Source organism: Oncorhynchus masou, chromosome 30, assembly GCF_036934945.1.
Source record: "Oncorhynchus masou masou isolate Uvic2021 chromosome 30, UVic_Omas_1.1, whole genome shotgun sequence".
NCBI lineage: Eukaryota > Metazoa > Chordata > Actinopteri > Salmoniformes > Salmonidae > Oncorhynchus > Oncorhynchus masou.
In genome coordinates, this window is record NC_088241.1 from 6,451,816 (window position 1) to 6,463,821 (window position 12,006).

General features: G+C 45.1%; 2 protein-coding genes across 3 annotated transcripts in view; one reads left to right on the forward strand and one right to left on the reverse strand.

The window, feature by feature from the left end:
• The window catches only part of LOC135521893 (uncharacterized), a 16,039-nt gene extending 8,742 nt beyond the window's left edge, over positions 1 to 7,297 (forward strand). For both annotated transcript variants that reach the window (XM_064947684.1, XM_064947685.1), the window contains 11 exons: positions 1 to 71; positions 278 to 328; positions 1,025 to 1,174; positions 1,342 to 1,452; positions 2,775 to 2,924; positions 3,228 to 3,365; positions 3,493 to 3,612; positions 3,895 to 4,027; positions 4,165 to 4,280; positions 4,458 to 5,887; positions 6,369 to 7,297. The exon at positions 1 to 71 is cut by the window's left edge and continues 25 nt beyond it. In XM_064947684.1, the coding sequence (XP_064803756.1) occupies positions 1 to 71; positions 278 to 328; positions 1,025 to 1,174; positions 1,342 to 1,452; positions 2,775 to 2,924; positions 3,228 to 3,365; positions 3,493 to 3,612; positions 3,895 to 4,027; positions 4,165 to 4,280; positions 4,458 to 5,887; positions 6,369 to 6,579 (2,681 nt within the window). In that variant the 3' untranslated portion in view covers positions 6,580 to 7,297. The remainder of the gene's footprint in view (positions 72 to 277; positions 329 to 1,024; positions 1,175 to 1,341; positions 1,453 to 2,774; positions 2,925 to 3,227; positions 3,366 to 3,492; positions 3,613 to 3,894; positions 4,028 to 4,164; positions 4,281 to 4,457; positions 5,888 to 6,368) is intronic.
• On the reverse strand, positions 7,287 to 10,697 carry LOC135521910 (matrix-remodeling-associated protein 5-like). Its single transcript, XM_064947717.1, has 8 exons — positions 10,354 to 10,697; positions 10,075 to 10,207; positions 9,595 to 9,803; positions 9,113 to 9,373; positions 8,670 to 8,975; positions 8,221 to 8,478; positions 7,763 to 7,884; positions 7,287 to 7,660 (listed from the first exon to the last, which is right to left on the reverse strand). The coding sequence occupies exons 1-8, from the start codon at positions 10,397 to 10,399 to the stop codon at positions 7,550 to 7,552; spliced, it is 1,446 nt and encodes a 481-aa protein (XP_064803789.1). The 5' UTR covers positions 10,400 to 10,697; the 3' UTR covers positions 7,287 to 7,549.
• Positions 10,698 to 12,006: the final 1,309 nt, after the last annotated feature.

A 12,006-nucleotide genomic window follows, 5' to 3' on the forward strand; every position in this document is an offset into this window, starting at 1 on the left:
AACAGGAGGCACTGTGGGAGTTGGTCCACACTGAGCTCACCTACATCAACAAGCTCACTGTTGTCGCTGATGTAAGACAGACAGACAGACACCCTGCTCTCATTACTCTTATTACTCTCATTACTGAAAACGTGTCAATGTCTTTCAGTGATGTGTCCATAACAACCATGGGCTATTCATAATAGAAATATGAGAATAGTAACTTATCTGTATAGCATCTTTTATTGCAATGTCATTTTTCAATGCCCGTGTTTGTTTGTGTCATTATGTTTCTCAGTTGGTGATGGCAGCTCTTACCAACCTGCACCAGCATGGATTCCTCTTAGAGGTCAGTCTATATGAGCTGGGTTCTCATTCACAGGGTTTTCTGCAGGGGACATTTTCTCTAGAACTCACTCTCTGGTCTTTGGGCCTATCTGTGTTTCCCGGCTGACCACTCAAATAGATGTGTTGCAATGAACGAAGCATGTGCTTTTGAGCTGGATCTTGCATGATCTGACTGGGTTCAGGTGTGTGTGTTTTCATGAATGACTTTGACCTTCGGTTGAATTTAAAACCAGTATACAGTTCAAGGGCAGGCCCTTTGGCCTAGTTGAAACTGGCTGCTGTAGTACAACATACTGTACAAACAACATACTGTACATACAGTACATACTGCTGAGCTGACATACTAACACACTGAGAACATCTGCTCTATCTAACACAGAACGCACCAGGGCAGATGGAACATTCAGCTCAATAACAGAATGTTAGATAATTCCGCTGAGAATGTGGAAACTATCTGAGAATGTGGGGGAGTGAGTTCTGCAGAGTTCTTCAGCTAGACACTGCAGCTTTGTCAAACAATTACCCTCTTCATCTTTTTTTATCACAAAAGGTCTACAACTATCATATCTTTTGTATTGACTTTAGACAAACCCAAACTTCAACACATAATGACAAGAGATGTGGGGTAGATTGTAGGTTCAAAATCAAGAAAGCAGGATTATCATCACTCTCTTTTACCTGTCCCTCTCTTCCCCAGGTGGCCCCTGAGAGCCTCTTCTCCAACCTTCCCTCCATCCTCAGCGCCCACCGGCTCTTCTGGCAGGAAGTGATGTATCCCATGTTACAGGAAGTCCGCAGGACGGGGAAGCCCTTTGACCCCATGGGGTTAGAGGCAGGATGCCTGCAGGTACAGTACTGACTGTCAATCAGATCTAGTATCAGGGTCACATATGGGATGAAAGTATAAGGGTCAAACGGAGGTGAAAGGAAGGAATGGAAACACGGGTCATGGGTTTAAAACATGTTTGTTTACAGCAATCTTTGTCTAATCCCATCCCCACCCTCTGTCTGTAGTTCCCTGAGCGTTTCTCCACCTATCTGCACTACTGTTGTAAGGAGGAGAGCACAGTGGACATTACGAGCAAACTGACAGACACCAACCTGCACTTCCACACCTACTTAATGGTGAGTTAAACACACGCACACACATTTTTTAATACTTTATTTGAATCCACAAATCATAATTCATATAAACATCTCAGGACAAGGATATCTGGACACATAGGGAAGCAGATAGCACCTTCTTCTTCACACAGAAAGGCTGTCCATGACTGCTGACACAGAGCAGTACCTCGCTATCAGCTCTGTCTTATGTAGGCCTGCTATCTGAAGTTCAGGTACTGTCAGCCTGTGAACATGGCAGAGACGACCCAATATCACCGTAGCAAGCATGCACTGTTACGAGGCTGTTCAGGAGCGACACGAGGGGCTGGTATTTAAGCAGCTTGTCAGAAAAGGACTGCTCCATGTAGTAGTCCAATGAGCAGCCCACCTCCAGAATCAGCCCCTCCCTCTGGCCTCCCCCACAACAACAATATCTGGCTTATTCAGCAGACAAGAAAACACATGATCATCAACATCAAACCAGGCTCCTCTGACAAGAGAATGTTTGTGTATGCGTTCAGTTGGTGACTCCACTTGTCTCACCTCCGTAGCCACCAGGTCAACAAGGCGGTCATGTCTAGGTCATGTCTCAGTATGAACAGAAACCATTTACAACATGTGATACAGACCTCAGACCTCAGGGTGGAAAACACAGAAGGGATCATGGTTTGCAGGGTACCAGAGAGCTAGGTTGTATTTTGTTGGTAGAACTTGCCTTAACAGTAAAGGTGAGAATGTCCTTGCCAATAGCAGCATTATGGTACATGGAATGGGAGACAGAAACAAACACACACACACCACTTCATACACAAGCCCCCTTCTTGTTTACATGTTGCATGCACCCCCTTTCACTCTCACCCTAAAGCCACTCTGCGTCACACACATGGTTCTCCAAACTACCCTTCGTTACGGTAACACAGTCTGGAACATCAGTGAATTGAGTCATAGCATCCGCAGAACTTCTTCTGTTATTGATCATGTTCTAGTGGTTTTGATGATCACCATATCCAGGCCTTCTGTTATTGGTAATATCCTGAAGGCCAAACACTTGTTACACCAACGCTCTGACCTAATGACTCAGAGCCTAGCCTGCACATTGTCTTCTTAAAGATTAGAACATGTTTTTGGCTGTTTTTTGCTGTCTAAGCACTTTTACAGCTTTTTCAAAGAATCTCCATTATGAGTTTTTCAAGCCTTTGAATTTGTCCAGTACCATGTAACAATAATATTTCATACACCGTAACAACACTGTATTTACATGAGTTCTACCGAGGCCATAACTTTGGGTATAAAAGGTCTAGAGACTAGAAGGCACAAAATAATGTTTTTCTCCGCGTCCATAGTGGGTGGAAGCACACCCCCAGTGTGAGCGGATGCGTCTGGGAGATATGCAGGCCAAACCCATCCAGAGGATCACCAAGTACCCCCTGCTGCTGAAGGCTGTCCTCAAGACCACCCAGGCTCCCCACACTCAGCACACACTCAGGGGCATGGTGAGTGAAGAGCTGGCCTTTTCAATCAAGGCCTTTTAATTCAGTTTGCCAGGCCTGAGGCTGATCATGTTCATTAGAAAAGGAAGTTACGTGTTCCAGCACCATTTTCTTACTAGCTAATCGCTAATTGCCTCTACTAGTAACAGATGAAAAGGCAAATTAAGGAAATCTCTCTGTCCCACACACTCTATCCCTCTCTCTGTTTCTCTCTCTCTCTCACTCTCTCACTCTCTCACTCTCTCACTCTCTCTCTCTCACTCACTCTCTCACTCTCTCACTCTCCCCCCTCTGTCTCTCCTCCAGTTGGCTTGTGTTAATGGCTTTCTGCACAGCATCAATGACTACTTGAGGCTTAAGGATGATGAGCAGGCCCTCTCGCTTTCCGCCCAGAAGATAGAGGGATATGACGTGATGGAGGGGATGAATGAGGAAATCGAAAAGGTGAAAGAGAGAAAAAAAATTGAGGAACAGAGTACAGGATAGGAAACTACACCAACCTTAAAAAACGATATAGATACTGTAATGTGTGATGCAGACAGTGAGTAGTCAATGTTGATGTCATCCACAGCATGTCAGAGAGTTATGCAGTTTTGATTTGACGTGCCCTGTCAGAGGGGTGGGTCCTGGGGTCATACGCAAGCTGCTATTGGAGGAGACTCTGAAGATCAGAGGAAGGAAGGATCACAAGGTAGGTTGAGTGACAGAATCTCACTCTGTTCCATTGAAACATTGACTTCCATGTAGAGGATTCTTCCTAATATTATTATCTCATTAGCACGGACTTTGATGATAACTACTTTGAGGAAAAATGTATTTACTACGACTGTGATATGTGGTTGTCTCACCTTGCTATCTTAAGATGAATGCACTAACTGTAAGTTGCTCTGGATACGAGCATCTGCGAAATGACTAACATGTAAAATATAGATGTCATGTTTCTTTGGGCTTTTGCGACTGTTATGTGGTGAAGCTGGAGGTGACAGCCCTGCTCTTCTCTGACGTGCTGCTGGTGACCAAGGGCCAGAAGAAGGCAGAGAGACTGAAGGTAGTTCGCCCCCCACTGGCCCTGGATAGAACACGCTGTAACACACTCAAAGATGGCTGTGAGTACAGTCATTGACCATACAGTACATATCCTAGAAGTGGAAAGATGAAACGTTGCTCTGTCCCTTGCTACAGAGACCATTTGTAGAGTTTTAAATGACAGTTCTCTCTTTATCTCTCCCTCTCCATCTCCCAGGTTCATTTGTGGTGGTGGAGGTGAGTGTTCTGGGTTGTGCGGCGAATGTCTACACCTTCTCCACCTCCAGCCCAGAGAGCTGCTCTACATGGGTCTTCACCATCCACGAGGCACAGGTAAACAGACAGAAAATACTGACTAAAGTGGTAATGACATGATTTATTCTAGTTACCTTTTAGTCTCTTTAGTATTACATCAATGAAAGAATGATTAGATGTACAATGTACATAATGTGTAACATACAGTGATATCGATGCTCTCCTCTTATCCCTCTTTCTTCCATTCATTGACAGGAAACACTGCAGGGCCTGAGAGAGACAGAGGCCAGTAGACGACTGCAGACCAAACAGAGAGACCTACAGCTACAGGAACAAGCCACACCCCCTACAGAGCCCAAGATGACCATTGAGGAATCAGTTGATCAGCCTCCTGACCAATCAGAAGCAGAGATCACTTCCTCTTTGGAGGTGAAACCTGTTGAGGAACTCCTCATCCAATCAGTGAATGGAACATTGGTGCCCATAGCAACGGAGGCGGAACAACAAACTCAGGAACCAGTGGACTATAAAGATGCAATGTTACCAGGACAACCACGTAAGCTCAGTGACATTCATAACCAATCATTCTTCCAACCTCAACCCAAACCCAACGGCCCACACAACCTGTTGCTAGGCAGATATCCTGACATAGACTACGACTACCCACGACACCAATCCAGCACTTTCCCACTTTCTCCATGCAGGGAAAACAATCGAAAAGATTCTATCGCTATTTGTCAAATGGAATCCCAAGGATTGCTCTCACAGGGAGGACGAGCCACATCCACACGGAGGAATTCTGCCCCTCAGTCAGTGGAGCAACAAGCCATGAGGAACTTGTGGCTCACCCAATCAGGAGAGGAGGAGGCTTTAGCGGAATCATGGAGGTTTTCTCGGAAGTTGAATTCACCACGGTTACGCAGGAGAAAACCAATAAACACTGAGCAGACTGCTACCCCTCAGATGTCACAAAGTGGGTCTGACAGCTCTGGGATGGCCCAGTCTGCACCACGCACAAACTCTTCTTCAAACTCCAACTCTGACTCAGACTGTAAACAGAAACTCAGAGGTTCCTACCAACACAACTCAGGTTCCTCCGGACAGAGCTCTGACTCTCACCTGGTCCTCAAGCTGGGGTCCTTGAAGATGAACAGAGGGGTGTTCTGGGACATGCCTGCAGAGAGAGAGTTCTCCCCAGAGCCCCATGCTTTCTCTGAGCCAGAGCTGCCCAAAGACATCTCTAAAGAAAAGGAAAACACCCCAAAAAGGCCTAAGTTGAAGACCCAGAGGAGCACGTCCATACCAGACATCATCCTCCAAGAAGGATATAGTTCTCTTCTGACCTCAGCCAAGCCCTCCAACGCACGAATAGCCCACTCTCCCCCTCCTGGGTTGGATCCATACTTGCACCCCTCCCCCCTGGAGAGCATTTTGAACCGGGCCAAGGAGAGAAGAAAGGACAGAGGGAGAAGAGAGGGAAATGGGAAATCTCCAACCTTCAGAACATGGGCTCTTCCTCCTTCTCCGTCTTTCTCCACCACTACGTCCCAGTCGCCCAGTGAAGGGGATAGAGAGACTGAGTGGGAAGAGGTGGAGCTGGTCAGACGGCTGGCCCCCAGTGTCAGTCAGGGATGGATAGAGGAGAGGGTGGACGGAGATGAGGAGGAGGAGGAGAAGAAGAGCAGGTGAGTTTTACATCAAACCTGTTGGAAATAAAAGAAAAGAACGTCTTCAAAGTATGCATGATCAGTTTGAAGATTCATCTATTGAAATGACTCAGTCAGCTCGGTGTGGGTGGCTGATGGCCACTATGGAACAGTTTTATTCTGGGTTATTTTATCACTCTACCTACTGGGCTGATTACCATGTAGTGTAGGATCACTATGTTCAAATCGTTATTCTTGGAAGTTGCATTTACTGTCATAACCATGCCATGCCACCTGTAACCATGTTTCATGTCATGACAACCACGTCATCATAACCAATCTAACCTGATCACCAGATTGGTGTCCACTTTAGCCAACTACTTTGTTTAATGTCACGCCAAATGTTCCAGTGAACAACATGGAAGTAGACTAAAGCAGAAACAAATCTTGTGACTAAGCTATTTGCAATCCATCAAGTTTTTCTCCATTGTAAAAGTTTTTTATCCCCTCTCTCTACTAGCCCCGCCTTCCCTGATAGTGCCAGGGTTGATTGGCCAGGCTGGTGCTTTGAAGCCGATGAGGTCCTGGATCAGCTGACCCCAGAGGACAGTGGCGTTGGGGTTGATGAGGAGTGGTGGGAAGCGACTGAGGTGGGGCTCAGCCAAACTTTGACCTTGAGAGACTTCCAGCGAATCGGCACGCATGAGGACGGGACGATTAGTCAGGTGTAGTTCTGTATAGGCTCCTGGGAGTCCTTCATTCTCCAAGACTTTATCTGCACTTTATGGGGAATTATATGTCATTTGAGATTTTCACTGTGCCGGAGTAGACATATAACAACGTGATACTTTTCCACAGCAAGATGTTGATTGAGTGAGCTGATTGCCACCAAATGTTTGATTTCAGTTTGTTACATGCAATGTTTGTGTGATTTTGAGTTTGTGATTATGAGTGAACATCAGAATAATAATAATTTTCTTCAACCTGCATAATATTGTTAGAGCAACAGATGTAGGATCTTCATTTGATCCCTCTTTTGTTGCTGAGGTTTTTCCTGCATCACAGGAAATGCAGATGAGCTTTGTGATTTACATAAATGTACTGAAAACCCACACTAACACACTGTTATATTAACAGTATTGCACTTTTCATGTAGCCTACTTTTGGCTGATCAAGCAACATTATGGACTAAATGTTCAAATCCTGTTGCTGCAGCATTATTAAGATCCTACATCTGTAGACACCTGTACTGTCTTATACAAGTGTACTTTTGATGTGGTGTCAGTTAACTGAAATGCTGTGTATACATAGAATGACATGTTTCATTGAACTTCATTTGAGTCGTTAATTTATAAGAGTAACTGCATATTTGGTATTGTGACCCATTGGGGAGATTCATACTGATACATAGTAATAAAGAGAGAGATTTAAACCAATGAAGTGTTTAGATCATTATATTCTCAGTCATTCATTACATTACAAAAGTCTAATAGGTGGTTAAGGTGCCGGTAGTGAGAAATAAGACATACATATACAAAATCAGTCACATTTCAAATAAAAGATCAATCACATTTTTTTTGTGAAAGTAGGAAAGAAACTGCTACAATTGTCTGCACTGAATTAATATGTACAAATACCACAATCTCCCAACTGATCATAGACATGTCAAATGATTTCAAATGTCATATTGCAGAGTCTCCTCTATTTGGAGATCTCATCTTCTTTCACTCTGTTCCTCTCTCTGTCCTCTCTCTCATTGGCAATGGTGTGAACAATGGTCTCCAGGGCAGGGTACTGCAGGATCAGCTTGCGCTGTAGAGGAGATTAAATGACTATTACATAAACCTTTCAAAAACGTATTTTCCATGTCAACGTGGATTTAAGGAAAACACACACAGCTGTAGTTGAACGTACCCTCCGATAGTTTCTGTACATTTGCACCAAGACCAACAGCAGCACCAAGAGGAAGAAACCCAGGCCGGCTACCATGGCAACATTACTGGAAGAACCTGTCTCATTATCTCCCATCAGACGACCTGGTCAACCAAGACAGAACAAGGATAGATTCTAGTTTACATCTGAGTAATTTAGCAGAAGCTTTTATCCAGAGCAACTTACAGGAGCAATTAGAGCTGAGTGCCTTTCTCAAAGGCACATCCACAGATTTTTCACTCAGTCGGCTTGAGGATTCGAACAGGTGACCTTTCGGTTACTGGCACAACGCTCTTAACTGCTAGTCTACCTTCCACCCCTGTGTCTAATTATGACAATTTTTTTACATATTGGTGATATTTGTTGTATTTGAATTGTGTCTGCATCTCCCTAGATCCATGCAAATAGACAGTGAATCAAAGTAGGCAGATAGGACTTACTCATCAGATGGAGGTGGTATGTCACGCTCCCCAGAGCTCCTCCTTTCCCGTGGAATCGACAAGCCCATTCGCCAGAGTTCCTGTCTGACACTTTGTTGATCCCCAGGACCCTCCCTTTCTGGACGGAGCTCTCTGATTGGGTGCCATTGAGGTCATAGGTCACTCGTACCCACTCGTATTCAGTGACCTCGCTGGCATCGCTGAGGTGACAGGTCAGTGAGACTGGGGCCTTCTGGGTAGACGGTGAGTTGCTGAGCACTGAGTAGAGCGAACACAAAGGATCATCATTAGCATTGTGATTGCTAATTCTAAAGCACCATTTGCCCATCTCATCTCAAACATACCTTCAATGTTTGCCATTTTGCAGAACGGGGCAACTCACTTTAGGAATTCAAATGAGGAGACTGCTACAATATCATACCATCATCCATTTTTTATGCCTGGCTCACCTTGGGCAGTCACCAGCTGCATCTCCCTTGCTACCCGGCGCCCCTCCACTGTCCCTGAGCACCTGTACCTGCCCCCGTCGCCCTGCCCCACTTGCCCCACACCCACAGACCTGTCCCAGGGAGGGAGGGATAGCAGGGAGGTCAGGTTGAAGGAGGGAGGGAGTGGGAGAGCAGAGCCAGAGATGTCCAGTCTCTCCCAGGCTGTGTCTGATGGGATGAGTCCAGTGGAGAACACACAGGGGAGGGTGACAGCAGACCCCACCTCAGCATACACCTTGGCACTGGCACTGGAGGGGTTAACAATACCTGAGCGAGAGAAGAGATGGGGGAAGGTGATGGATAGGAGAGAAGGGAGAAAGACATAGGAAACATCTTCAATATATCAGCTGCATTTGAATGTTTTATTCCTTCCAAACATGACATCACCGTGTCTGAGCCCTCACCTCTCACTGTCAGGGCCGTGGTGGCCTTCCCTTGTTTCCTCCCTTCATGCACTACACAGCTCCAGTTACCCATCATGCCTGCAGATGCCTTGCTCTCCAAAACACTCGCCTGGTTCTTTGAAAGGACATCATCTGCACTGTCAGGGTAAACTCTCTTCTCGTTGAGCATCCAGCTCACTCTCGCCTCCTGTGGCCATGGAGTGACACTGCAAGTGATTGTCATTTTGTTCCCCTCCACTGGAGCAGGTGGGGAGATGGATACTGTGAAAGAAAGACATGGGTAAGTAAGAGCAATGAGATGTTAATCATATTCACAGGTTTATGATATGTGTGACTGTATGATAAACAGCAGATAAATATAGTTATACCTTGTTATTACAGCATGTAAATATCACTTTGAAATGACTGTAAATATCACTGAAAGTTCATTTAATTGTCCACAGGGTATTTCATATAAGTTATTGTCTATTTTAGCTCCTTACCTTTGATGACCCTGAGGAGGATCCTCTTAGAGAGGATTTTCTCGTCGTCCTGCACCATGCAGGTGTAATTCCCTCTGTCCTCCTGCCTCACCTCCTTTATGTACAGGCTGTAGTCACCAGCTCCAACCTCTGAATGGGGGCATCGAACACGCTGGGCAGCTCCTATTCCCCAGTGCTCCAGTCCACTCTTTCCCTTTCTCCATACTGTCCTGAGAGAGGAAGAGATGCTACGTTTCAAACATGACACTTGTATTGTACAGACATACAGATCAATAGCAATGCATTGCTATGCTCTCCTATAGAACACTTTCAATACAGAAAAATGTATTAAGAGATCAAAAGAAAGAAAGACCAGGATAGAGAAAGATGAAAATGGGAATCTTTGAGGATATTGGAGTCACACAGGTAGACAGAGAGGATGAGAGAGATGAATAAGGAGGAGAGCATGAAAGACATGGACCGAGAGAAAGGCAGTCGCACCCCTCAAGCTCCTTGCTCCAGAGGACGACGGCTGCAGAGGTGGAGGGAGGGCGACACACGCAGGGTAACACTGCCTGGGACCCTGCCTCTGCGAACATCTCAGTATACTCAGACAGACACTGACACCGACCCCCTGAACAAATACACATACTGTATGAATACACACACATACCCAATCCTCCATCCGTAAGTACACATCAACATTTCTTTAAATCGGTTTAAATTGCAACACATTTGCATTTAAAAAACAATGACTACAGATCATCTGTAAGATCTCACCTGTCACTAACAGGGATGTTCCCAAGAGGAGGAGATACTGCCACATGGTCTCTTCTTTTCTCTTTTCTCCTTCCTTCTGACGTTTTGATCAACAGATTGTTGTTGCAAACCTAGCTTAGTATTTTCTCTCTGTGTCCCTCTTTGATCTCTCTTCTGTTGTGTGTGTTTCTGTCAATTGGGGCTGGGTATATAAAGGCCTGTAGGTGTGAGTTGTGGGAAGAGGGAGGTGTCTAAGCAGGTAGTCCCTCTCCTGGCCTGAGCAACGAGGCGGTCTTTGATGCGGTTTGTGTCAGTCTCACTGACGCAACATGGAAACTGTCAGCCACACAAACAGGGAATCCTACATGCTCCCTCCCACGGATTCTCTTTCCCCTCCCCCCTCTCTCTGCCCCCTTCTCTTTCTCTCTCCCTTCCCCTTATTTTCTCTCTCTCCCCTCTCTCCCTTCCCCCCAACTTTCTCTTTTTCCCTCCCCCCTCTCTCTCTCTGCTCAAGTTCTGCAAAGTTTAATTTTATCTGTTACTCTACCTTTAATTACCTTACAGGTACAGAGTGGTATAAAAAAACTGTATCACAAAACATACATCATATCATCAGAAACATGCAGTACTGTAATACACAGTATTTATATATCCATTGACAGAGTGACCCATTCATTTGAACCCTGCATTTAGTGTATATATTGTATTTCTACTCAGTGGAACTTACAGGAAGTCCAGGGTTGCCGAAAGTGTGCAGTCTAACCACTGTATCCTTCCACATTGATCAACATGCAGTTCTCACTGCTGAAAGTTACCAGCTCACCAGCATACATGGGAGGACAGGGCCGGTTCCAGTAATGCAAGTCATTGAATGGTGGTTGGCTTTGTTTTGATGGAGAATACATGATGATGATAGTGATTTCCATCTCCCTTTACGTCCATTTCTTTCTCGCTCTCTGCCTCAGTCATACAGGGCTATTCTGAAGCTTAGGGACAATATTTGAGTTTATAGTATCAGGTTCCCATCATACCAACTATACTGCTCTATAGTTTCAGACATCGATCGATGTTGGACGGACGGACGGACGGACGGGCAGGCAGATAGATAGATGAAAAATGTGTGGGTGGACAAGCAAGAGTTATTTGTATTCTTGTAGCAGCCATATTTTCCCCTGGTTCAGACAGTAGTGAATCTCTCTGTGCTGGATACATCTTTTTATCTCATCTATCAACCCCCTCCCCCACTACTCTCTTCAAAACCTCAAAACATTTCCACGTAAACCTGTTGAAATCACAGGCTGTGTGTTTTTGGCCCACATTTGGTGGCTCAGTCAGTACATTGGGACCTTGCTGGCTTTCGGGGTCTGTGAATCAGATTTGTGAGGTGGTCTTTCCTCCTGCTGATCTTTAAATGTACATACTGTATTTAAATACACAGTTAGGCAGTGATGAGGGAAAGTCTTAAACAGACAGATGCCCCTCACATGGAAACAATAGATGACAATGATATGAAAAAAACCTACAGTATGCAAATCAACATGAAGTCGGAAAATATTTCAACTAGATTTCTTCAGTAGAAATTTTTCAACAGGATAACTCATTTGTTCCTGTCCCCCTCTCTCATCACGTCACATCACTCAATCTCGATCTCAATCCAGCACATTGATGTTAAAA